Source organism: Microplitis demolitor, chromosome 2, assembly GCF_026212275.2.
Source record: "Microplitis demolitor isolate Queensland-Clemson2020A chromosome 2, iyMicDemo2.1a, whole genome shotgun sequence".
NCBI lineage: Eukaryota > Metazoa > Arthropoda > Insecta > Hymenoptera > Braconidae > Microplitis > Microplitis demolitor.
The window spans coordinates 20,346,912-20,372,765 of NC_068546.1; the positions used below are offsets into that span (position 1 = coordinate 20,346,912).

General features: G+C 26.0%; 3 protein-coding genes across 5 annotated transcripts; 2 read left to right on the forward strand and 1 right to left on the reverse strand.

Moving 5' to 3' along the window:
- The first annotated feature begins 76 nt into the window (after positions 1-76).
- LOC103575153 (protein spinster) lies at positions 77-8,579 on the forward strand. Of its 2 annotated transcripts, XR_008403331.1 has the most exons (9): positions 77-784; positions 1,668-1,864; positions 1,998-2,353; positions 2,648-2,779; positions 2,850-3,111; positions 3,213-3,311; positions 3,838-4,030; positions 6,171-6,278; positions 8,185-8,579. XR_008403331.1 is itself a non-coding variant. In XM_008554817.2 (8 exons), exons 1-8 carry the CDS (start codon positions 580-582, stop codon positions 8,238-8,240), a joined length of 1,500 nt encoding a protein of 499 aa, XP_008553039.1. In that variant the 5' UTR covers positions 77-579; the 3' UTR covers positions 8,241-8,579. The 2 variants fall into 2 exon arrangements, 1 of the variants encoding a protein (XP_008553039.1); XM_008554817.2 differs by lacking the exon at positions 6,171-6,278.
- Positions 8,580-9,631: 1,052 nt separating this feature from the next.
- LOC103575152 (MLX-interacting protein) lies at positions 9,632-23,543 on the reverse strand. Of its 2 annotated transcripts, none has more exons than XM_053736970.1 (10): positions 23,121-23,543; positions 21,706-22,064; positions 17,355-17,461; positions 16,611-16,684; positions 16,282-16,401; positions 14,568-14,784; positions 12,649-14,509; positions 12,166-12,289; positions 11,956-12,085; positions 9,632-11,035 (listed from the first exon to the last, which is right to left on the reverse strand). In XM_053736970.1, the coding sequence occupies exons 2-10, from the start codon at positions 22,053-22,055 to the stop codon at positions 10,914-10,916; spliced, it is 3,105 nt and encodes a 1,034-aa protein (XP_053592945.1). In that variant the 5' UTR covers positions 22,056-22,064; positions 23,121-23,543; the 3' UTR covers positions 9,632-10,913. The 2 variants fall into 2 exon arrangements, with proteins under 2 accessions (XP_053592945.1, XP_053592946.1); XM_053736971.1 differs by lacking the exon at positions 23,121-23,543 and adding an exon at positions 22,144-22,357.
- Positions 23,544-24,303: 760 nt separating this feature from the next.
- On the forward strand, positions 24,304-25,705 carry LOC103575151 (bolA-like protein DDB_G0274169). The gene is made up of 4 exons (XM_008554815.1): positions 24,304-24,487; positions 24,799-25,016; positions 25,102-25,170; positions 25,538-25,705. The coding sequence occupies exons 1-4, from the start codon at positions 24,457-24,459 to the stop codon at positions 25,616-25,618; spliced, it is 399 nt and encodes a 132-aa protein (XP_008553037.1). The 5' UTR covers positions 24,304-24,456; the 3' UTR covers positions 25,619-25,705.
- Positions 25,706-25,854: the final 149 nt, after the last annotated feature.

Consider the following 25,854-nt stretch of genomic DNA (forward strand, 5'->3'; position numbering starts at 1 on the left):
TTTTTATCACTCATTTTTCAAACGTATGATTCATATTATTTTTTATGTTGTGTCTACCATATAAACTACTACATATTTATTTTATATATATGTCTACATTAATTCGTGTGTATATTTCAATACATTGATTTTTATTTGCCTGTACATATATATATACAAGGTTAATAAGTATTTAACACGTGACAAATTTAACAGGCAATACACGTTATACTGATAATTGTGTTGGTTATTACTATAAATATCTACCAAGAACATTATCCTCGTAAACTCGAGCTCTGGTTCGTCAAGAAAAGGTGGCCTGACCTAAGGGAACCCGCTATGTAGACACATCATTTTATTACAACATAAATGTATATGTACATATAAGCGTATATTGATAAATACAATTGACGATAAACGATTGTCAATTATGAAATAATATAGTGAAAGTTTAAATTATTATTTATATTTATGTTTTATGTTAACATTTTAAATATTCGAGTATTTTAACTCTCAGTTTTATTTAAATTTTTAAATTATTTAGTTTTTGTTTATTCGTTGAGGTTATTGTTTATAAAGTTATATTATAAATATTTAAAAATGGAAAATACAATAATACCACCCCATGTATCTAGGCAATATTTAGTTGTTAATGAAGAAACTAGTGGCTCAAGTAATAGTGTAATTCAAAAAAATCAAAGTGACAAACAAGAAATAAAATCGGTAACTATGACAGAATGGGTCACTGTTGTCATATTATGTTTTGTTAATTTGATTAATTATATGGACCGTACAACAATTGCAGGTAAATTTTGATTTTTTATGGTACTAAAAATATGCTCAAGTAAATAGTCAAAAAATTTGATCTTTTAAATAGAAAAAAACTAGAATATTGGGAGAAGAAATGAAAAAAAAATTTGATACTGAAACTAGCCAAGGTCTGATAATTAAAAAATTTTTTTTTAAATAATAAATTGAAAAAAAATATATTTTGGAAAATTGCACTTGTAGTTTTTTTAATTTTCTACGTGTGCATATTTTTAGTTTTTTTTTTTAATCTGAAAATCGTTAATCGTTTGCTAAGTTCAGGATCATAAAAAATTGCATGATCCTGAAGTTGGCAGAAGATAAAAAATTGGTGGGTTTTTTTTTAACAGTAAATTGATTAGGAGAACAAAAAAAAACTAAAAATATGCACATGTAGAAAATAAAAAAAACTACAAGTGTAATTTTCTAAAATTTTTTTTTTTTTATAATTTATCATTTTGAAAAAATTCCAAAAATTATCAGACATCGTCTAATTTCAATATCATTTTTTTTTTAATTTTCCAGATGATAATTAACTCTGTAATTAAAAACACAAAAATTATCAAATGTCAACTTCTCTCAGTATCATAAAATATGACATAATTTTTTTTTTAATTAGTAAATAAATAATTAGTTATTATTATTATCAAAAGTAATTTCAATGATGATGAAACCTTGAGACATCTGAAAATTTTATTGTTTTTTTGTAAACAAATTATATATTATTAGATATAATTATTTAAGATATTATATAATTTAATTATATCAGTACAAAAAAACGGGTGACGGTTTTTTTAATCATTTAAAAAATTTTCAATTGCTTGCTAATTTAATTATTAATTTCTTTCTGGAGAACTGATGATTAATTTTTTTTTTCACAGGAATATTACCAGAGATACAGGAAGCATTGAAAATAGCAAATGGATCCACTGGTTTATTACAAACAGCATTTATCGTTAGCTACATGATATTTGCACCATTATTCGGTTATCTTGGTGACAGATATAACAGAAAAATAATAATGAGTGCTGGTGTATTTATTTGGAGCTTGACGACTTTCCTTGGCTCTTGTATGAAGGTTCATTTTTATTTTAAATTCAAATTTAAAAATTCACAGCTATTATTATCATACTCACTTAATTTAACACCCGCGTTAATTTAACATGAAATATTATATATTCATATTAATATAAAATAAATTAATTTTTCAGACATTTGAAGGATTTATTGCGTTGAGAATGTGCGTTGGTATTGGAGAAGCGAGTTATTCAACAATAGCACCAACGATAATAAGTGACTTGTTTGTAAAAGACACTAGATCTAAAATGTTAGCGTTATTTTACTTCGCAATACCTGTAGGAAGTGGTCTGGGATATATTACCAGTGGTAAAATAGCACAGGCAACTGGCAAATGGCAGTGGGGATTAAGGATAACTCCTGTATTAGGAATAATTGCTATTATTTTAATTTTATTATTCGTCAGAGACCCAGCAAGAGGTGAAAAAGAAGGCGGGTCACATATTTCTAGTACTTCGTGGTCCATTGACGTTAAAGAGTTGTTAAAAAAGTAAGTTTTCATATCAATAATTACCACACAATTCATTAATTTGAAGATTTTTAATTAATAATGATGATAGTGAAGTTAGCTGACGTCTAATAATTTTTGGATTTTTTTTCAAGTGATACATTAAAAAAAAAAAAAAAAATATTTTGAAAAATTGCACCTGTAGTTTTTTTTATTTTCTACATGCGCATATTTTTGGTCTTTTTTATTTTGTAATTAACTTGTTAAAAAAAAAAATTAAAAAATTGTTGATTGCCAATTTCAGAATCAATACTAAGAAATTAATAAATATTTCAGCCGAAGTTTCATGTTATCAACGGGAGGATTCACATGCGTAGCATTTGTTACCGGTGCATTAGCACTATGGGCGCCAAAATTTTTACAATTAGGTTTACAATTACAAAATTCAAATTCACTAGACATTGATGAGTAAGTTTTCATTATTTTACTATTTAAGTGTCACGTGTAAATTTTTAAATACAAAAATTTTTTTTTGTAGTGTATCATTTGTCTTCGGATTGATAGCAATGTTAGCTGGTCTCTTTGGAGTTCCGATGGGTTCAATAATGGCCCAGAAGCTCAGAGTGTGCTATCATCAAGCAGATCCGCTTATCTGTGCCGTTGGATTGTTCATAAGTGTTCCATTAATATTCTTTGCTATCGTAACAGCCAATACTAATTCAACTTTATGTTTTATTCTCATTTTCTTTGGACAATTAGCTCTTAATCTCACTTGGTCTATCGTTGCTGATATTTTATTGGTAATTATTATCAATATTCAAAATTTAACTGAAGTTCTCATACTTTATTACTTTATAATTGAAGTAATTAATTAATTATTATCAATTTTATATTTATTTAGTATGTCGTAATACCAACGAGAAGATCTACAGCTGAAGCATTTCAAATTTTAGTGGCGCATGCGCTTGGTGATGCTGGTAGTCCATACTTAATTGGATTGGTATGTATTTAATTAATTAATTAATTAATCGAGAATTCATGTGTAGAATGGGATCTATTTAAATTTAGTAATGGCGGGAAAATATTAGAGTTTCAAATTTTCCTCGTGCCCAATTAACACAGAGACAACTTTAAGATTTATTTTTAAAGGACAAGACAATTTTTTTCGTGTCACAGCCAGTTTTTTTTTACATAAATAAAAATTATACCGTTGCTGCTCCTAGAAGTCATAGAAAATTTTTCTTCTTATCTTCTCCCAAAGAAAAATAATTTCAATTAAAAAATCGTTTCGACTTATTTGTAATTTATTTTTTACCATCACTTGTGTCAAGTCTTTTACGCATATATTTTTTCAGTGACATTAATTTCTGATTATTTTGTCATCATTTTCATGCCTTATCTGCTTCTGCTATTTGGGTAGTGAATAATAAAATTCTTTTATTTTTTAAATTTAAATATTTTCGCGGCATTTTATGAATCCGTGGATATGCATAATTATTACTGATAAATAAATTTATTTATAATAGATGTCTGAAGGATTAAACCCAGCATTGACACCACTAGGACCATTTGATGAATTCGCTGCCTTGGCGGAGTTCCGTTGCCTGCAGTACTCGTTATTCGTCACGATCTTCGTAGAAGTTATTGGAGGTTTCTTCTTCTTACTTACTGCATTGCACATTGAGAAAGACAAAGCTGTTGTTGATCTCACCTTGGCGGGTGAGTAAATTTATTTATTGATTTAAATAATTAATTGATTGATTAATTAATTACTGACATTTGACAATTACTATGTCGAAAGGTATAACTTATTTAACAGGGCTTTGTAAATAGCGCGATTTGCTTTGTAGTACTTTTAGTTGCGGCAATTAGCAGATTAGAGGGTTGCAAATTTTATTAATTACAGATTTAATTTATATAAAAATAACATGTTTTTACGTACACAGTGCATGAGTTGATATCGAGTATGGAGTTAGAGCCACAGTTTTTAACTGATGAATGAGGTAATCCTGTTTTTTTCAAGACTAACAAGTTAAGCGTCAAGATTGCTGGTATTTCGGTAATCAAATTACTCTAGTATGTTTGCGTTACATTGTTGCTGATATTTATTTTTATAATTTATTTATTTTACTCATTAATAGATTTCTTTTAATTGAAAACTTTAATAATACTGAAGTTAGCGGACGTCTAATATTTTTTTAAAAATGACAAATTACGAAATTAAAATATTTTGAAAAATTGCGCTTATGGTTTTGTTAATTTTCTACATGTGCATTTTTTTTTTTAATTTATTTTTAAAAAATTCCGAAAATCGCTAACTGTTTGTTAACTTCAGGATTATAAACTTCAATGTAATTTTATAAATATTTTAGTGATTGAAAAATTGAAAAAAAATTTTGAATTGTGTTCAGTAACAACCAAATTAGTTATTTAGTGACTTTAAATAAATTAATAAAAAAATTATGAGTGTGAATGTAGCAGATAGACAAATTTTAAATTATAAATAAATAGAGTAAATAATTAATAAAATAAAATTAAAAAAAAATGCGAATTTCAAAAATTTTAAAATTAATAAGTGCATTTTTTATAAATATTATTCTTTCAATTATTTACTCTATTTATTTATAGTTTTAGATTTGTCGGTCTGTTACATTTACACTCATAAATTATTTACTATTTTATTTGTTTTTTAAGAATTGTTGGATACTTTAATAGCAATATGCTAATTATTTATTTTTAAATGTGCGAAAAAAACTAGGCGCTTAACATGTTATTTATTTTTTATTTGTCAGGTAATGATACAGTTTCAGGGCTCCATTAATTTTACAAATTTTATTCTTACATTTTTAAATAAATTCATTAATATTTGTTCAGTTTTACGGTAAATTAAAAAAAATCAAAGTAAAACTGAAAATAAAAAATAAATGTATAAATATTAATATCGATAAATATAAACATCTAAAGCAGCTACAGAATCATCAATTCGCTGGTTCCGATCTGCTACAAAAATTAAGTTACTTACAAAAAAAATGGGGCCCCAATTATAGACCCTTGCATTTTTTTTTATAAACAATTTTTTTTTACCGCATGTGGGCTTTATAAAATATCTAATGAATTTATAAATATCGCATGTAATTATTTTACATTTTTTTTAGTCCATTCAAACACTTAATGATTTTTTTTATAATTTAATACTTTTTATTTATTTACGGCCGTCTTGTTATTGAAAAAAATTTTTTTATTTTCCCACAAAAAATTTGCAATAAATTTTTTTTCATCAAATTACTAATACTAGAATTTTTATGAGTAATTTTTTTTAAAACTTCACATAAACTTTTTTTTTTAATGTTTATATGCTCAATAAATTTAAATTACAATTTTTTTAATTACGAGCTCGTGAAAAATGTATTTAAAAAAAAATTATAAAAAGTATAATCTTGTAAAAAATACATCGTAGCAGCTCGGCTTTAAAATTGTAAAGTATATAAATATAAAATGATTTTAAGTATATTTATATGTCTGTGATATGATAAAAAAAAAAACCTCTGTTGACAAAATCATCTTTTAAATTTTTTTATGTTAAAAATAACTCGAGTAGACACAACTAAATATTTTATTATTTAAAAACAAATTTATTACAGACTAAATAAATTCATTTTATTTTTTACTGATGGTAAATTTAAAGAAAAAAAAAAACAATTTTTATTTTTAAATCATAATGTATAGAAAAATTAAAAAATATTTAATAACAAGACGATTATTGTGTACTATTATTATTTTTATTTATTAACTTTCTCAGCACACGCATGGGAATAATTATAATTTTATAATTCACAACTTACAAACATGTTTCTTGCAGCCGAATGTCTAAATGCTAAGAATAATGGGCAAGCAGAATCAACGCGTTTGTAGAAAAAATATAATTCACCAATGGGCCCTCACCTGACTAGTTATGCTCCGTAATATGGTACTTTCATTTACATTTTATTTTTTTTTTTCATCATCTTTTCATTATTCCATAATTTAAGATCACGTTACAAATCCCATAAGTACGTGTCCACAAAAAATATTTATCATTGAAAAAATATGAGACTAGAAAAATTTTTTAAATTTCTCATAGACATTTAATTTACAAAAATAAATTTTGAATTTTTTATTTTCGCGCTTCGGATTTCCGGCATCTACTCCGGGGACTAGTTTAGAAAAAATTATTTTTTCATGAATTTCAATTCAGATTTAAAAATGTTTACAAAAAATTATTTTTTTTTTTTACTACGAACATATGAGTCCGGGAAACAAAAGGGCAAATAATAAATCGCGTATTTATGGGAACTGTAACGCGATATTTTATCACGATAACATAAATAATAAATAATAAATCATATGAAGAATACAAAAAATTTTTTTAAAAAAAGTAATGCATTATCACAATAGCAAATTGGTGGATTATCCAGCTGGTCCAACAATGGTAGTATTTAAAAACATCAAATCATTTAAATAATCACATCATTGTTATCGCTTGTTTAAAAATAATTTATTTTTATTCATTACTTAATCCACATATTTCGTGGTCATTGCACTTGTGTTGTCAATTGCACTTATAAAGCTTTTTTAATTAATTAATTAATTAATTAATATTAGTAATAATAATTAATATTTAAAATAAAAAATGATATTTTAATTTAAAATTAAAAAGCTGATGAAGCTTGCCTGTTTTTGTTATATTATATATATATATATATTTTTTTTTTTTTTAAACAGTAGTTGCTTTCAATGTGTGTTTTATGCATGATAATTACAAATTTAATTATATATATTTTTTTAATTATATTTAATTTAAATAAATTAATACTTATTAATTATTTGATTGATGGTATAGATTTTTAGATGAATTTAATAAGAGTTTTGTATTTAGTTTTCTTTCAGATAACGAATTGTTAAATTAAGGGCATTCTCAAGCAATGTTTCTTCCATACACTTTTTAAAAATATTCAAATAATTTAAACTGTAAGTGTATTAAAATTTTATTAATTAAAGAAAAAATTAAAGCGTTAATTGAAAAAAGGACAATGTACAATTGACACCGAGATAAAGATTTTTAAAAAAATTACTACACAGCATATAAAATTTCTTAGTGTGAGAAAAAGTTTTTCAGACTGAAAATAAATTTATTGTGTCAAGAAATTCTTTTAATTTAAGAAATTTTTATTTTTTCAATTCATAATGCACTTTTTTTGCGCCAATAAATTTTTTTTCTGTGCAGTTATCAATTAAGGTACGAGACCCAGCATCCGATCAGGGAACGTACTCGATCACTCATGTATTTTTATATCAATATTTAGTAAAATTAAAAAATATAGACATACCAATAGAGTGATCGACGAGTAGTTTCCTGATCGAGTACTAGGTCTTTTACTTTAGATTAAAAAAAAAAAGTACTTGTGTTAAAAGACCTCGTACCCGATCAGGAAATTAGTAGTCACTCCATGTATTTGTATATTTATATTTAGGAAAATTTAGTATTGATGTACAAATACATGAGTGATTGGGTACTAGTTTCCTGATCCGGTACTAGGTCCTTTAAGAGTTGAACGAAATTTGTTTACTGAATTTCAATTCAACTCCTAATTGGTGACCTGAAAGTATTTTTTTATTTTTAAATCTGCCTCAGTAAAATCGCAACTACGTTGTCCTTTTCCGACTAATGCTTTAATTTTCTTATTTAATTAATTAATTAAATTTTAATAGGTCATTACAGTTTAAATTTAATGCATATTTTTAAAAAGTGGCGGGTATTGTTTGAGAATGCTCTTAAATTAAATTAAATATATTATTAATTATTTGTTATTATTTATTGTTTTTTTTTTTTCCAGATAAAAACGAAGCTGAGACATCGCTAGTAGGTAATGGAGAAGACAATGAAAGATAATAATTATAAATATACAGTAAATGTTAATTATTAATTAATGACTGATAGATTAGTGCAAATAATTAATTATACTTAGTTAGTAATCAATTATTACTAGTTACTATAATTAATTAATTTATTCGGAATTATTTTATGACTTTTTTCATTTTGTATTAATCAGTTGTATTATCAATTCTCATAAATATTTTTTTTTTATATTTATGTTCATTGTTTTGATCTTGTAGAAAATTTTTTGACGTCTAGGCGTTTTTTTTTTAAATTAGCATTGTCTTGTTTGACAAAGGCTGTGCATTGGTGGTCCCAAAAAATTTTATTTTATGTAATCCAAGGAATTATTTATTCAAAAAAAAATTATAATTAAAATTTGTATTTAGATAATTAAATGTTATGTCATTTTAAGGTACCATTATCTTTCCTCGGAAGATTTTAGTTGAAACTTTTTAGGAAACTTCTGAATCGTTTCATTTTATATAAATTTGATAATTAAAAAAATAAATAATTAAGTCTTAAAGCAATTTATTAATTAAATCAATTTTTATGGGCACTGGGAAAAAGAAGTGATCAGAAATCGAGTATTTTGTCTTGTCTTAAATTAATATTAAATATATGTAATAAAAAATTATTAAAAACGTATTTTTAAAATTTTCTCAATATATATGTGTAATAATTAAAAAGATTTATGACAATTAATATATAGTTTATATTTATAATCATTTTATCCGTAAAAATTAAAATGGTTCTATTTGGCGCCAATTTTTAAATTTCAAATTTCGTCAAATTTGAGATTTATATGCTACTTATATAATATATATATTATAAATTAATTATATATATTATAAATTAATTATGATAAATTAATATCGGGTTTGATTAAATCTTTGACTTAAAAAATTTTTTGAAATTTGAAAAAATTATTCTGCTTTTTTTGGACTTGCATAAAATTTGAAATTTTTAATGGACGTTAATTTCAATTAAAAATTTAGCGTTCGATTTTTCTCATTACTAAATAATTTTACCGAGTTAATTATTAAAAAAAAAAAATTAGTTTTTAATAAAAAAGCTTAATAAGACTGCGTAGGCTTTAAAAACTTAAAATCTCCTTAAAATGACATTAACAAAAAACAATTACTATTAAAAATTAAAGAAAGATATTATTAATTATTGTAACTAAAAAGAAAACTGTAAGATATTTTTATAATTAGTCGTTAATTACTTGATAAGTATCAAGTAGTTAAATATAAACCAATTACTATAATTATAAAATAATTGGATTTATTGGATTGTTAATTAACGAATTGTTAAAAGTAAAAAATCCATCCTCGTTAGGTTAAATAATTAATAATAAATTTTTTTATACATATATATATATATATATAAATAAATAAATAAAATAAAATAATGTCAATTTTATTAATTTATGCATCATTTTAATAACAAACTGTTTATTAATTTGTTTATATTTTTTGTTTAGTTTTTACAATTTTTAATTAATGTAAATTTGATAGCAAAATTTTTTTTAACATCCGCTTGTTATTTTTTACAAGTCTATAAATTTTTTTTCGTAATAATAGAATTACTTTTAAATAAGTATTATATTTTTCGACGTTTTTTTAAAACGTTAAGTGCCGATTGGTATAAAAAATATTTATAACTTTTTTTTTTTATCTTATAGGTACATTTTTTTTTAATATTAATAATAATAATAGATAAATTTTATAATTTACATAAGTATCTGTAAAGTAAAGGTTCCAATTATCGACTCTAATAAGATATATTTTTACTTCTCATTAATAAATAAATTTAATTGGGGTTTAGATAAAAATTTTACATACAAAAATATCTTTAAAAATTTTGATGTTAATTGTTGAGATCCCGATTCCTGTTGTTTTTTTTTTTTTTTTAAGTTCATTATTTTAATTAATAATTAAAATTTTTAATTAAATATAGAGGAGTATTTTAGATAATTAATTATTAGCATATCGTAATCTCTATGGACGTAAAATAAATTTTTTTTTGTCCAATTTTTTGTATTATAAATTAAAAGTCCATTTTTTATATAAATATTCAAAATATTTAATAAAAGTATGAAAAAAGAAGTAAATAATAAAAATAAGTGCCAATAATTGGGTCTTTTACTTTATTTATATATATATTTATTTTTTTTTTGTTCAAAGTATGGAATTTTAAATAATTGCCATAATTTTAAAAAATAAAGAAGCCTATAGTCGGCAAGTAATGGCCAGAAAAATACAATTTATCAATTATTTATCATTCCATACTTTTGATTATAATTTGTACCTTTACATAAAAAAAAGAACAAAAACAACAACATTAATTAACTTTAATTGACTATTGAGAAGTTTAAAAATAAAATTTATAGAGGAAATTAAACAAAATAAAATTATAAATTTTCAATTTAAAAACTTCTCAATTAACGTTTTACACGTTAGAAATATTAATTATGTCAGTGTTATTTTATAATTGTGACGTAACAAATAAGAACGTAAAATTGCACAGGTTTTTTTCAACAATAAATTTGTGCCATAACTTTTTTTAGCTTCAGATTAACGGTCTTAGAACTTTCTATTAAACATAAAAAAAAAATAAAATAAAATAAAACAATAATATTTATTTAGTATTAATTATTATTAATAAACATGACAGTCATGTTTATTACTGCGTTGATTTTTGTTTATCTGTACGATTAACAGCTGCCAGAGCTTCTTCAGGTAATCGTTCAGGATCTGAAAGTATGTCTGTTGCAGTACAGAGATACCTCAATGAATTTAATACAGCTAAAAAAAAAATCATTGTTATTAATTAATTTTTTCAACACTAAGCCCCCCCCCCTCAATTTTAAAAGTAAATTCAATGACAACTGTCATAAGTAGAGCCAGGATTTTGGCTTTGATTAAAAAATAACAATTGATGCTGTCAAATTTTTGACATTGCGGTGGAAATATTGGTCATATAAAAAAATTTTTGAAATAAAAGTTGTTCGAAATTTGATTCTATAAAAAAAATAACTCTTATAATTTTTCGATAGGACTAATAAGAAAGCCGTAATTTCAAAATTAAGATTTTCATAATTGTAAAAAATTTGAATCATTAATTGTAAATCTTAATTTTAGAATTGCGGTGGAAATATTGGTCGAATACTAAAATCATAGGAGACATTTTTTTTTTTAAATTAAATTTCCTACAACTTTTGTTTAAAAACTTTTTTTATAAGACCAATATTTTCGCAGTAATATCAAAAAATTAAACCATTAAATTCAAAATTAAAGCAAATGTTTTGTCCCTAGTCATAAGTGATTGATAAAAAAAAAAAAATCACTTACAATTGACATCAATTATGTAAAACGAAATTTGGCAAAGAAATTTGAGCCTACAAAATTTCAAAATTCGGATTATAAAATTGACGTGAAGATTCAGTTGAAGTTTATTTTTCAAATTCCGTTTGACTTCTAATTGATGTCAACTGTGAGTAATTTTTTAAAAAATCTATATCGCGGGAAAATTGTAACTGCGTTATCTTTTTTTTAATTAATGCTTTTATTTTTTTGAAGTTAATTAATAAAACTTTAAAGCTGACATGACAATTAATTATTAAATATTTTTGAAAAGTGTGGGGGGGGGTATTATCTGAGAATGCCCTTAATTGTAGTAATTACTTAAATTACAAAGGTTGTAATTGTAGTTAAAGTTTAAATACCTGGTCTAAGATCTACAAGTGCGCAGTATTGGTCAGCCCACATGACCGTACTTCTACAGAGATCACTTATACTCGAGGTTGAAACGGAGCCATTAAACGATATCAACAAAGGCTCCAACAACTTGCTGAACTGAATTCAAAAAATCATAAATTTATTCTCAAACTAACATAAAAATAATTTAATTTAAATTTGAAAATCCAAATACTAACGATCCAAAATTTCCAATTTTCTTGCGTACGCTTGCGTACATAATCATCATACATTTCCCTCATTTTATTAGTCCTTTGTCGGGATACAGGTGCACCCGTGGCTGGTAACTGCGACTGACTATTACTGTAAAAAAAATTTTTTTAATTTTTATTTTGAATATTTTTCAAAATTTTGATAAAAGACATTTCCAATTTTTTTTTTTTTTTTATAGTAATGAATTTTCTTTTAAGTTCCCGGGGTTGATACCAAAAATCTCAAAGGCGTAAAAAAAATTAAAAATAAGTAAAATTATTTTATTCAACAATTTTCACTTAAAAAATATATCATTTGATAAAAAAAAAAAATCGCGCTTTTATAATTCTTGGTACCAATTCCGGGTATCATAATTTTTGATCAAAAAAAATTTGTATGCCATTATGCCTTTAGAAAGTTACCTTTTGCTAGGGTACAGTTTTATGTCACCTGTAACGTGTAATATTTACCTTATAGAAGTGTTAAGTGCATCAATTTCCTTTCTCAAATTATCCATTTCTTCTTTCAATTGATTTCTCTCAGTCCTTAACTGCCTGATGTACTCCGCACCCTTTTGCAGCATCGCGGCCTTGCTTAATTTGGCATTAGGATTCTGATTCAGTTGCGGTATCAAACTATGCAGCGTATCAAACCCAGTTTTAATATTATATCTACGTTTTTGTTCAGCATGAATGTGTCCAACTCGTCGCGACTCTTTGTACGTTCCGCGTTCGCTAGATTCACCTTTGACGTAAATCCTCGACGGTGACAGCGGGCTCCCGATGCTCATAGGACTGTGAAGAGGACTTATACTCAGTGCTTGAGGACTGTGCGCACTAGAGTCATTAGGGGAACCTGGACTATTCTGCTGATGACTCGGCACTTGAACTTGCTGATGACTCGGACTCGGACTTTGGTTTGTTAGCATAACTGTTGAATTTACACGCTGTATCGTCGACTGTCCAGGATTTGAACTCAACGTTTGCACACCACCAACACCCACATGATTTGTCAGATGACTTACACTCGTGCTACCAACTTGCCCAGCATTACTCGGTAGCATATTAACCGGAAGTATATTTTTGATACCCGAATTACTGCTCATAGTCTGCTGATTTGCGACAGTCGTAATTATTTTTTCCGGGCCACTTGTCACAGTATACAATCCAGTTGTATTATTAGTCAACAAGTGGGCAAGAAGGACATTATTATTTAAATTCAACGCTGGATCACTTACTGCTGATACTAAAGGCGCTGGATGATTCCGCGTTACTGATAACGCTGAGCTACTGCGCGAACGACTTCGCGCTTTCATTTGATATTTAGGTACCGCAAATATGTCTTCTTTTTCTGTATTTACAGACGACGTACTGCTGGATGGACGTGGTACGATTTTAGTTTGCTGTATTGATGTGGACAAGTCTAATCCTGATGGCTTACACTGAAGTAAAATGTGCGACTGCGATGGATTTGATGATGACACGGTAACTGTTACTGGTTGTGCTACTTTTGTATTATTTAGTTTATATTTGTACTGATTGTATGACTGGGACGATGATAAAGATGACGTTGATGTTGAGGATGACGAAGATGAAGATGATGACGATGATGGTAGAGATGTGGCGGTGGGTAATTTATAATTTTGTTGAGGCACTAGTTTGAAGGGGTCGGACATTTGTGGCAATGGACGTAACACTCGTTGTTGCGGCTGGGAATCTTGGGAGAGAGAGAAATTAGTTACGAGATTGACGTTGTCAATTGTCATTTGATTTGAATTCAAATTCATGGGTACTTGGTTGCTGGTATTGAGGTGCAGGGGCTGCAGGTCTGAATTGTAACCGCGGGATTGGGGTTGATAAATAACTTGAGGATTTTGATTGAATGCTTGGGGCTGCTGGATAACGCGGTTGCGATTCACTGATCTACCACGTGGTGTTTTTTCTTTAATTTGATTTTCGTATGATTGACGCGGTGTGTAAGTGTCAATCATGTTGTTGCGATAAGAGTCTTGTGGCTGAGTATAAATTTTAGCTGTGTACTGGAGAGCTTGCATGTCATTTTGGTCTTGACGTAGTGATTGCTGTTGAACTGACACGTCATTTGATGCTTCAGATAATTGATTGACTTGATTCATAGATGCCATTAAATCTAAGTCGGAGTAATTGCTGTTGAGTGTCCCACTGCGAAATATATCTTCCTCCTCGGGAACTGGCGGGAGTTTTGAATTTAAAAATTCTTGCAGAGGCTCCAGAGTATCCATGAAGTCATCGAGGTTGGGCTGGAGTGGGCCGAGACTTGGTTGGATGAAGTCCGCTAGACTTGCACCTCTGGCTAAAAATTTATGCATTTTTAAATTTTATTTTTGATTTTTGTTTTTTTATTGATTTACCGATTTCACGGGGATCAGGAAAATATATGGGCTGGTTAGAACTTATCGTTGAGAATAAAGTGTCTGTCATTAATTCCATGTAATCTTCATCGACCATCATACTATCCGGGCCTTGCATACCACTTGCATTTCCATGAGAGTTCATCATACTCCCAGGAAAACAAGACGATGAATTCATTACACCGGTGTCCCAATCTAACATATCCATTGATTCCAACTAAAAAAAATAATTAATTAATTATCTATAATTTAAATTATTTTTATTCGAGTGTCAAATTCTTAAAAAATTTTTTCTCCTCTGATTAATTAAATGGAGTGAGGGTAAAAAAATTATTTCGTTACAATTTTTAATTATAATTATTATAGGAATGGAATTCCTGGTAAATTTAAAAAATGACCGGTTTAATTTGCTTACGGTCAGTAGACGTCAATTAATCAAAGGTATGATTAATTATATATTTATGATTAATAGTATTAATATGATAATCATGTCATTTTGCAATTTTTTCCTCGACCATGAAAAATTGCCAGTTATTAAAAAAAAAAATTAATTATTGTAAATAATGCAGCTTTAAATTTAAATAATATTTCTTCGGTAGATTATCATATTTATTCAGTTATTGAAATAAATTATTCAAACTTACTTAAGACATTAATTTCAAAGCTGAGGCAATAATTTATTAAACTATAAATTACAGCTACTTTTCATTATTTATTTTATTTGTTTACTTTTGATATTTTTTAAAAATCAAGTTTACACTGTAGAAAATCGGGAGTAATTTGGAGTGATTACGGATTTTATTTAAATTCAAATTCACTCGGAGTTCCGGAGTTTGGGAAAAAACTACATACACAGGATAAATAAGGAGTTTATTTTTTTAGCGAAGTCTGGATTTTATTTAAATCTGCATTCATTTTAATTCCGAGTTTTTATGTTAAAATAAATTTCGTCCAAGAAGTCAATTTTCTTTCGAATTAGAGTAAATTTTGCTCCGAGAACATTAAATAAATACACAGACGTCCGCTCAGTATTTACTCTGTCAGAGTTCTGGAGTTTTAGAAAAAATCATACGGAGTAAATCCACAGTTTGTTTTTCCAGATGAGTGACTCCGATTTTATTTAAATCCGCTTTCACTCTCATACGAAGTTTTAATATTTAAATTAACTCTCCAGAGTGAATTTTACTCCAAGGACATAAAATAAATACGCAGTCATCCACTCCGCATTTATTCCATCATATGGAGTCTCAGAACTTTTAAAAAAAATCACTCCGTATACGGAGTAAATCGGGAATTTCTTTTTTCAGCGGAATAATTTCAGAATGATCTGGATTTTATTTAAATTCGAATTTACTCCATCACTTGAAGTTTCGGAGTATTTACAAAAATTACTCCGCATACGGAATAAATAGGGAATTTTTTTTTTTTTTCAATAGTGACTTGGATTTTATTTACGTCTACATTTACTCCGATGCAGAGTTTCAATATTAAAATATACTTCTCGGAGTAATTTTTACTCCAAGGTGATTAAATAAATCCCTAACCATCCACTCCGCAAATTTTTTACAGTGCATTAATTCATCACTAAAAATATATGTAGACTTAATTAAAAGTCATAAATTTTTTAGTAATTACTCAAAACAATTTAAATTAAACCGCCTTAATTTTTTTGAATTAATTGTAAGCCTGGAAAATTACCAAATAAAAATATTACCATGCCATCCTTGTTGGTCCATCCCAATATTTTGTTTCGGTAAAACATTCGCCATTTTTTGTACTCAGCAGTAACAGCAGCAAGTTTTCGCTTCCAATATTTGCCTTCAAGCACCACAGCCTGATAAAATATATATGTACAAATAATAATAACAAATAAAAAAAACAATACATCCACTGATTTTTTATTATGATAAGTGATTGTAAAATGTGAAGAAACTTTACGAAGCCAGACACGTTATAATTAGAACATGATATCTATGTAGGGTTTCTTTTAATTGAGAACGTCTGTACTGTCATTATAAATGTTATCTATCATACAAAACTTACTTCAGGTTTATTATGAGTATCAACATCCAGAGGTGATGCAAATTGACACACCAAAGTATTTTGCTTCAATATAACTGCAACAATTAATTTTTATTTCATTAATTTAAAATTTCATCAATTAATTTTTTTTATAATCAATATTATAATAATACTTTATTTTAATTACTAAAAATAATTAATCGAATTCTCGGCCTCTATTTAAATAAATAAATAATAAACATATTTATATTTTTTTTGGTAAACAAAAATTAACAACCGTCTAATTACTTTATTGTATTTACATTAATAATTATTTTTTAAATTACAATTATTAATGTTATTATTATTAAGTGTCTGATGATGAAAATAACTTGTTAATTTAAAGCTTACGAAATTGTTTGTAAGATATCGCGATGTAAACTGATTAAAGAAAGTTTAAGTTAGGAATTAAATGATAGATTATTAATATTATTATTTAAAAAGAGGGGAATTTAACACGCGTTTGTTGCGTGTTTTATTTTTATTGGCATTTTATAACTTGTATTTGTAAACTAAAAAAAAATTAAAGATATAATTCATCGTTTTATTGTCTTATCTTTAAACCCGTTCATTTTTAATACTTGTCAAATTTTTATTTTTTGTTATACATATATTTATATATATATATTTTTAGTGTAATACTAGTTGATCCAATTATTATGGATTAAACTGGTTATTATTATTATTATTTTTATTATTATTATTATTATTATTATTATTAATTACACTGCATATGCCAACATCTCCAGATTACGTTGTTCAATCTTATCTTGTCTTTCCATCTCAGACGTATTCCTTTGAAACGATTCCACTTGGGTGATGTTAACTTCTGTCTGAAACAATTTCCATTTTTAATTATTTAGATTTGTATTCATGTTTGTTATTCAACTTAACAATTTATCATTGTCGTTATTTGTCTACTGATTATTCAATAATCGAATAGCAGAGATAATTTGATCAGTAATTTTAATCGATAATCTATTTATAAAGAAAAGATTACACTTTTTGAATTTCCCGCTAAGAAAATTGAAATTTTTTCAGACTAATTTCAAGTTGATTTTCGAGAGTATGTACGTATATTTATTAGGGTGCATTTGCAACAAACATTTTTTTTTTTAGCGGACACAAGAAAATTTTGTTATTTATGTTGACATAAAAATTCCCTGAAAATTTCAGCTTTTAATTTTAATTTCAAGTACTTCCTCTCGAGCATCAAAGTTTTCCAATTTAAAAAGCATGTAAATCGAATAACTTTTCTTTTAAATAACTTTAATTAGCCCGGTTTTGAGCTATCGTTTTGAAATCAGTTTTTATTTGTAAAGTAATTGTTGCTTTTCAAAAGTGTTTAAAACGGTTTTGGTTTAACTCGATCCATGTCGATTGTATCAGCTCCGAAGTCAATTTTTCACTTTTTTAATTTATTTTTGTTTATAGTAAAGAAACGGCTCATCTTACGAAAAATATGCATAGGATCCATTTTTTAGGAAATTTTGTCCTCTACAAAATTGCTCATAACATTCATATTGCTAAAGTGCACTGTTCGTGAGATACATGCATTTTAATATTTTATGGTAAAAAAGATTAGTACTATAGTAAGCTTACAATTTTTTCTAAGCTTACAATATATATGTAAATATTCTGGAATTTTTGAACGGATGAACCGATTTGACTTTTTGAGGGCGTTTCAAGTGGCTCATTAATTTCAACAATTTGAAAAAAAAAAAACGGTACGGTACGTTCGGAGATATTTTAAAAATAAAGTTTTTTCAAAAATGTTTTTTTTTTTTTTTATAGCTTTTAATGTACTCGATAGATTGGTTCCGAAATCTAGTCAGCTTTTAAACTTTATAAGCCGCGTCGAATGCCACCTCAACCATCAAAATCGGTTCAATAGTTTTAGAGAAACCGTTGTCTAAAGAATTAAGACAAAGGTTTTTTTTTTTTTCTAATAAAATTCAAATCGTTGAGCTAATTGATAAAAGTTTTTGTTTGAACATCAGTGGTTAAGAGACAGTGTCAAATATTACTTTGAATACCAAAATCGGTTCATTATTTCCAAAAATATTGCTGATATAAAATAAAAAAAAACAATGATTTACTTAATTATTTTTTTTGTCCTTGATTATTGATTGAATTTTCGACATTACTATTTTTGAGCTTGAAGAGCTCAAAAATGTATTAACAATAGTATTTTCAAGCTCTTGAGCTCAAAAATAGCGGGAAGTTTTAGGACTGGCCCGCAGTCTCAGTCGATTTTAAGATTTTTTTTTACTATTAATTGCTGATTATTTGAAAATGATGCAATTAATTGATGGTAACTTTTTTAAAATTCAATTTTAGTCATCAATATTATTGTCTTTATCTGTTTGTAATTAAAATTTATTCATTCTTTTTTATCTGTACTTAACAAATAGACGTCAATAAAATTTTTTATTACGTATTAATGTTTCTTATAAATTATCTTCATATATTTTTATAAAGTAATGATATATATATGATACTAAATATAAGATTAACGGAAAACTTTTTTTCTTTAATTGGTTTTAGTAATTAGAAATTAATTATTTAAATTAATTTTATAATTAAAAATCTAATTTATTGATCTTTGGAAAAATCGATAAATTTTTTAAAATTTTGAATCTTATAAAAAAAAAATTGACATTTGTTGGTTTATATTAAATTTATTACTTATTGCAAAATATCACGTCACTGCGGCTTTCCTTTCACCCCGCGACAGTGAATGTTCACTTAAATTTCCCGCGCCTTATTTTAAATTAATTGATTATTTTTTTTTTAAATTTCTAGATGGAAATTAAAAAAAAAAAATACAATTAATTTCAAATTAAAATTTTTTTCAAACATAATATTTAATAAAAAAATAAAAAATGACTAATCGATAAATATTTTCTTATCAAAAAAACGTCGCCTTTAATCTACAAAATCCATTTTTTGAAAGTACTTTCCTTAAAGCATAATTACTAAATTAATTTATATTCTTGTTAATTGCATCTTAGTATTTAAAATCTATACTTAATGTTTAGCTCCTAAGATTTATATAATTAATTTTAGTCGCGTCGTCCGATAACTTCTTATCATCAGATAAAATTGTTTGTCATGATAACTAATGTAAGTCGTACCTAATAAAATTAAATTTTAAAAAATGAAAAAGAAAAAGGAAAAACTATGGATTACTTCACTTTAAATTAATAAAATACGTCAATTAATTTAACGAAACTTAAAATATTAAATCTTATTTAATTTATTACATAAGTTATTAATTCATATAATAAACAAAAACAAGGATATTTTATTACCGAGAATTACTATCGTGTCATTGGGTCAATGTCTCTAATGTCTCAATAATAATTAAAAAAAAAAAAAAAAAAAAAAAAAAAAAAAAATATGAAGGCGTGGACTGGAGGCTTGATTTCGTTCTTTATCGATAAATCTATTTAACTTAACTATCTAATGACGTGACAAATGTTGACCTTGTATCTTGATAAATATTAATCCCTTGTACTAAAATACTCATAATTATTTTTTTTTAATTTCAAAAACATTACAACCGATTTAATAAACTTTTAATGAAAAAAATAAACATAAGTTAGTTTAAATGATAAAATTACTATTGACCACATGCGTATTTTTTGTGCGTACGAGTTATGACATCACTCATTGAATTGTTTGTTACAGCACGTGGTCTAAATTACTTGATATTAATTATTAAAAATATTTATACTTGTTATTAATAAATAATTTGTTACGTCATGTATTTTAATTAACTTATTAATTGTTATTATAATAGATAATTAAAATAAATAACTTTTAATTAACTGACGTCTGTGTTTTCAAAATAAATTGTCAGTGTGAAAAAATATATATAATTTTTTTTTTATAAATAAATGAATTTAAAAAGTGTAAATAGATAAATATAAAAATAATTTAAAAGTAAATACCATTGATGTATTAAATATATATGTAAAATTTAAAAGACGTAATAACGTCACTTGGTTTCAATTGTAATGTTGATGTTAAAGTTCTTAACGTTCTCTCTACTCATTAAATTCAATCGTGTATTATCAAATGCATTACGCCACTAAGTCTACTCTCCTTCTTATTTTATAATCATTTTAAAGAGAAAAAAACAACAGCGAAAAAAATAAATATGGGCAGTATTTAAAAAATATATATATAAATAAAAATAAAAAAGTATCGCGTTCATTGACCGTGGACGAATAATTACGTAAGTATATTTGAAGCAACACGTGGTTGTAGAACTTCCCTCTCCTTATCAAACTTTCATCTAATCAAATATTTAAAATAAATATAAATTAATTAATAAATGTTTAACTTCAATTTTTAAATTTAAATGAAGTTTTATTTAAAGTCACGATTTATTTAGATTAGACCAAAGTCCGAATGATAATTTAAAAATATAAATTTTTTTATTATCAAAATCGAAAAAAAATTATTGTCGAATCTTGTGTTATAAATAAAATAAAATGAATCTATACAAATATATAAAGAAGTGTTTGTATTTTTATAATAACTGTTTTTTACTTAATGCATATGAAAATATATACGGTACTAAAAAAAAAATTATTTTTTTCTTCCGGCTTATCTCCGAAGCAGGACCGATTTTTTATGATTCTGAAGTTAGCATACAATTAAAAATTTTTTAATTTTTTTCCAACAATTTAATTAAAAAAAAAAAATTAAAAATATGCACGTGTAGAAAATTCAAAAAACTATGGGTGCAATTTTTAAAAATATTTTTTTTTTTTTAATTTATTGTTTTAAAGAAAAATTCAAAAATTATTGTCGGCTAATTTAAGTATCATGATTTTGACCCACGCTTATTATTTTAAAGTAAAGTTTCCTGTATTTATTTCCTGTTACCAATTACAATTTTTTCCCATAGAAAAGTGCAGGAGAGTAAAAATATTTACGAATATCTCGAGCGATTAATGCGAGGACTTTGATATCAATAAAAAAAAAATATCTAGTCATTTTACTACAGAATATTCAGTGAAACGGGTAACAGTTAGAGTATTTATTTAAATAAATATTTTCTCACCTGTAAGCTAACGACATGCACTGGAATAATTTATTCAAAGAAGTCTCAATGCTCAGCTGTTGTGAAGTTTTATCCATCAATGAGTTGGCAATAGATTTACCTAACGCGAGACCAACAGGTGCTATAATAGTATTTCTCACAGCCTCTTCTTCAGGTACAGGTACAGCGAGTTCATCTTCATCATCCTGAGCTTCAGCTTCAAAGTCCGAAACCATAAAATGTCCAGAGTGAATTGTTTCACGTGAATCTTTAGAATCTCTCTTGAGACGATGGACACTCATGTTGTGATTTAATGTAGACATTCCTCGTGTTGTAATCATTGGTTTTCGGTACATCAACTCAGTCTGCATTTCCTGTCACTTAAATAAATATTCAATATATTTATTTACGCATAACTTTTTATATTATTGATAATTTATTGAATTAACTGTCGCCTACGTTAAATATTTTTATCCATAGACTTTAGACTTTGAAATATTTTTTAATAAATAAATATGTATCACTGCTATTTAAATGGAGTTATTAATTAAATATTGTTTGTTGTCGATGGAAAATTTATAATTACTATTTTATGTTAAATCATTTAGTTAATATATGTATATTTAATATTATTAAATATATAAAAGAACACGCCTTGTATAAGCAACAACCAATTGGCAACTAAGAATAAAAAACAAAAAAAAAAAAAATGCTGAAGCGTAACTCTGTATTTTAAATGTCTGTCTATCAGTAAAACGTTCTATTAAATAGTAACTAAGTCACTATTTATTTATCAAATATCTTGATGATTCTGTAATAAAGTTGATAAATAATTACAGTAGATTATTTTTAAATTTTAAATTAAACTCATTAATACAATAGTAATTTATTATTATTATAATTATAAATATTATGAAAGTATAAATTTATTTAAGATCCTGAAGTTAGCAGACAATAAAAATAAATTTACAAATTTTGTTTTCAATGATTTAATTAAGAAAAAAAAAAAACTCAAAAAATGCACATGTAGAAAATTAAAAAAACTCCAAGTGCAATTTTTCAACAATTTTTTTTTTGTTGATTTTAAAAAAATTCAAAATTGAATAGACGTCAGCTAACTTCAGTAGCATAATTTATTTATGATACTGAAGTTAGCCGTCTTATAATTTTTTAAAAAACGATAAATTGTAAAAAAAAATATTTTAAAAAATTGCACTTGTAGTTTTTTTAATTTCCTACATGTGTATTTTTTTTTTTAATTAATAAAAAAAAAAAAAACAAATTGTTAATTGACGCTAACTTCAGGATCATATTTAATGCAGGTTAATTTACTATTTATTTTAATTTTAATTACTTTATATAAATATATGTTTTATATATTTGTCAATATATGTATTAATGAGTAGATTTATAAAAGAGAAGGGGTGACAAAATACCTCGTTAATCCTCGTGGCCACTTCTTGTTTTTTTTTTTCTTAGCAGCGGGATTTAAAAAACGGGTTATTTTTAATAACTTTTGATAACGAGTTGATAATTTTGATAGAGTAAGACACGATGGCGTAGTGAAATGTATGAGAATAATAACAATAAAAAAAAAGTTTAACAGCACGTTAATAACAAGATAAAAAATAAGAGTAACAGACGCTGTCAGACAATGAATAATTTACGCGCAATGAGCCCTGGTTTTAAACCGTAAGCTTTACTACGCGGTACACCCAGTTTCATACTGATATTAAAATAACATTTGATTTACTTTTAAAGTAAATAAATAATATGTCGATTATTTTGTCCATGTATTTATTGTTAAATAATTAATAACAGCTGAGTAAGGCGAACGTGCGCCTCGAGCGCGGACTGCACCCACACGACTACTGAGACACTGCTGCCAACTGTCGGTTCAATTTTCCAATTTAAACGCATGCGCGGGAAACATTCTTTTGAACATGCGCGAGAGGGTCAAGTGCAGGCGGGAAAATTTTAATTAGGGCACTGACACAAGATTTAAAAAAAAAATCAGAATGCAAATTTACTTCTAAAGTTGTTACAAATTGTCATCAAAAAGGGAAAAGCCAGAAATTGACGGACATTTGAGGAAATTTAAGGAAACTTTTATTAGGGTTTTTTTCTAGTAAAAAGTTACTTCTAAATGGAAGAAAAATTAACCGCTAATTGTTCTTTACTTTTGCTGTCAAATTGTTAGCAAATTCTGGCAATTTGAATTGTTAAATTATTGTCAATTTCAAGCTAAAGTAACTATGATAGGCATAATCGCAAGTTGACTTCTCATAAATAGATTCTCATAAAATAGATTTTCATAAATTCCCATACAGATTTTATGAGAATGGATGAGTTCTATGAGAAGTGCTATAGTTAAGTATAGGGTCTTATCTATACACCTATAAGAATCCATCGGATTTTTTAAGCAGGGCTGTGAGCAATATCAGTGTATGTGTGCTCAGCAATTTGTATAGAGTCCAAAATTTTTGAATTGCCATCTTTAAAACATGGCGGATGCGCTTGCGCTGAATTTGTAATAAAAAACCCATCCATGATTAACAATTTGAAAAATTCTACACTATCGACAGTTTAATTTTATTTCTTTTGTCTTCCATTCGCACCGTGGCGTTGTAAAGTATTATTGTTAAAAAAAAAAATAATAAAAATATACACATACTCATTTGTTAACTATTTTGTCAGCTGATTGTCGCGTTCTTCAATTATAATTTTACAAATAATTAAACTATTGATATATCAGTAACTTCTTTAAATCAAATGATTAAAAGAGTTTACTTACAAAATAAAAGTAAGCAATGATAGTTGTTTTTACTATATAATAATTCTTGTATTTTACTTTTTTCAGTGTGAATGTAGCAGATAAGACAAATTTTGAATTACAATTAAACGAATCAAAAAATCAAAAACATAAAATTCAAAAAAAATGCACATACTGATTTTAAAGTTCTATCAATGCGCATTTTTTAAATTTTATTCGATTCAAATTTAAGTAACTTTTTTTTTAATTTTAAAAATTAAAAATTGTCAGCTACATTCACACTCTTTTCTTTTCTTTTAAAATTTGAATAAAATTTACTACGATGACACATTTTTGTAAAGATTTATGTAGCATTTATCACCAAATAAAAAAAAATATGAGTTTATTAAGTGAAAAACCAATAGAAAATTCAATCAGAACTAAATTGGAAAAAGGATTAGAGCCATCGTATTTAGAAATTTTAAATGAGTCATACATGCATAATGTACCTAAAGGCTCAGAGACTCATTTCAAAGTTTTAGTAGTTTCAGATAAATTTCAAAATGAACCTCTGATTAAGGTAATTATCATATTTTAATCAAATTTCTAATCAATTATAAATACATTTTTTTTATTAACTCTTTTATTTAAAAATCAATTTTTAGCGTCATCGAATGGTCAATGAATTATTAGAAACTGAATTAAAAACCGGCGTTCATGCATTATCAATTGTCGTAAATATTATTTTTATTGCACTTGCACAGTAAAAAATTAAAATGAAAAAAGAACATTTTTTTGTGGTTTTTGTTGCATGATTTGAAATTCGTGCAACCGATTTGTTTATAAACTTAATCAAACCTAAGCCTGAAGAAGCTCTATCAAACAAGAAGGCAAAAACTACCTTTCTTCAGTAAAATGTAATCTCTTTGTCCCAACCATTTTTTGAGCTCGAAAACAGCCGGAACTTTTGGGGGTGACCCTTAGGATCATCCGTTTTCCATAATTTTTTTTTTATACATTGACGAAATATTTTTTTACTGTGCATTAATAAACATAATTACACAAGTATAGTTTTAAATATTATTTTACTTAATTTTTAAGGCGAAAACTCCAGCTCAGTGGGAAGAAAGTGTTAAAACAGTTTCACCTAGTCCAACATGTAGAGGAGGATTTGGAAAATAATCATCAAGTATATAGAAAAATTTTTTAACTTCGATTGTTGTACATACGATGCTTTTGTCAATAAAATTTATTTTAAGTCAATATAAATTATGATTTTTTTGATTGACTGCTGTAAGGAATATTCTATAAAAAATGTATAGTCGGACCTCGTTATAAGTATCATTCTGTCTATTTTATAAACCAGATATCGCGATAGTTTGAGAGAGAAACCAATAGTCTTATAACGAGGTTCTACT

What these genes read in the sequence shown, in the direction of transcription:
- LOC103575153 (XM_008554817.2), top strand. Translation starts at nt 580, where the DNA reads ATGGAAAATACAATAATACCACCCCATGTATCTAGGCAATATTTAGTT. An exon ending in TCCTTGGCTCTTGTATGAAG is followed by an intron (nt 1,865 to 1,997) that starts GTTCATTTTTAT and finishes TTAATTTTTCAG; the next exon opens with ACATTTGAAGGATTTATTGC. An exon ending in GTTAAAGAGTTGTTAAAAAA is followed by an intron (nt 2,354 to 2,647) that starts GTAAGTTTTCAT and finishes TAAATATTTCAG; the next exon opens with CCGAAGTTTCATGTTATCAA.
- LOC103575151 (XM_008554815.1), top strand. Translation starts at nt 24,457, where the DNA reads ATGATTAAAAGAGTTTACTTACAAAATAAAA. An exon ending in AGTTTACTTACAAAATAAAA is followed by an intron (nt 24,488 to 24,798) that starts GTAAGCAATGAT and finishes ATTTTTGTAAAG; the next exon opens with ATTTATGTAGCATTTATCAC. An exon ending in AAAATGAACCTCTGATTAAG is followed by an intron (nt 25,017 to 25,101) that starts GTAATTATCATA and finishes ATCAATTTTTAG; the next exon opens with CGTCATCGAATGGTCAATGA.
- LOC103575152 (XM_053736970.1), bottom strand. Translation starts at nt 22,055, where the DNA reads ATGCAGACTGAGTTGATGTACCGAAAACCAATGATTACAACACGAGGA. An exon ending in GCACTTAACACTTCTATAAG is followed by an intron (nt 12,290 to 12,648) that starts GTAAATATTACA and finishes TTTTTTTTACAG; the next exon opens with TAATAGTCAGTCGCAGTTAC. An exon ending in AAAATTGGAAATTTTGGATC is followed by an intron (nt 12,086 to 12,165) that starts GTTAGTATTTGG and finishes TTTTGAATTCAG; the next exon opens with TTCAGCAAGTTGTTGGAGCC.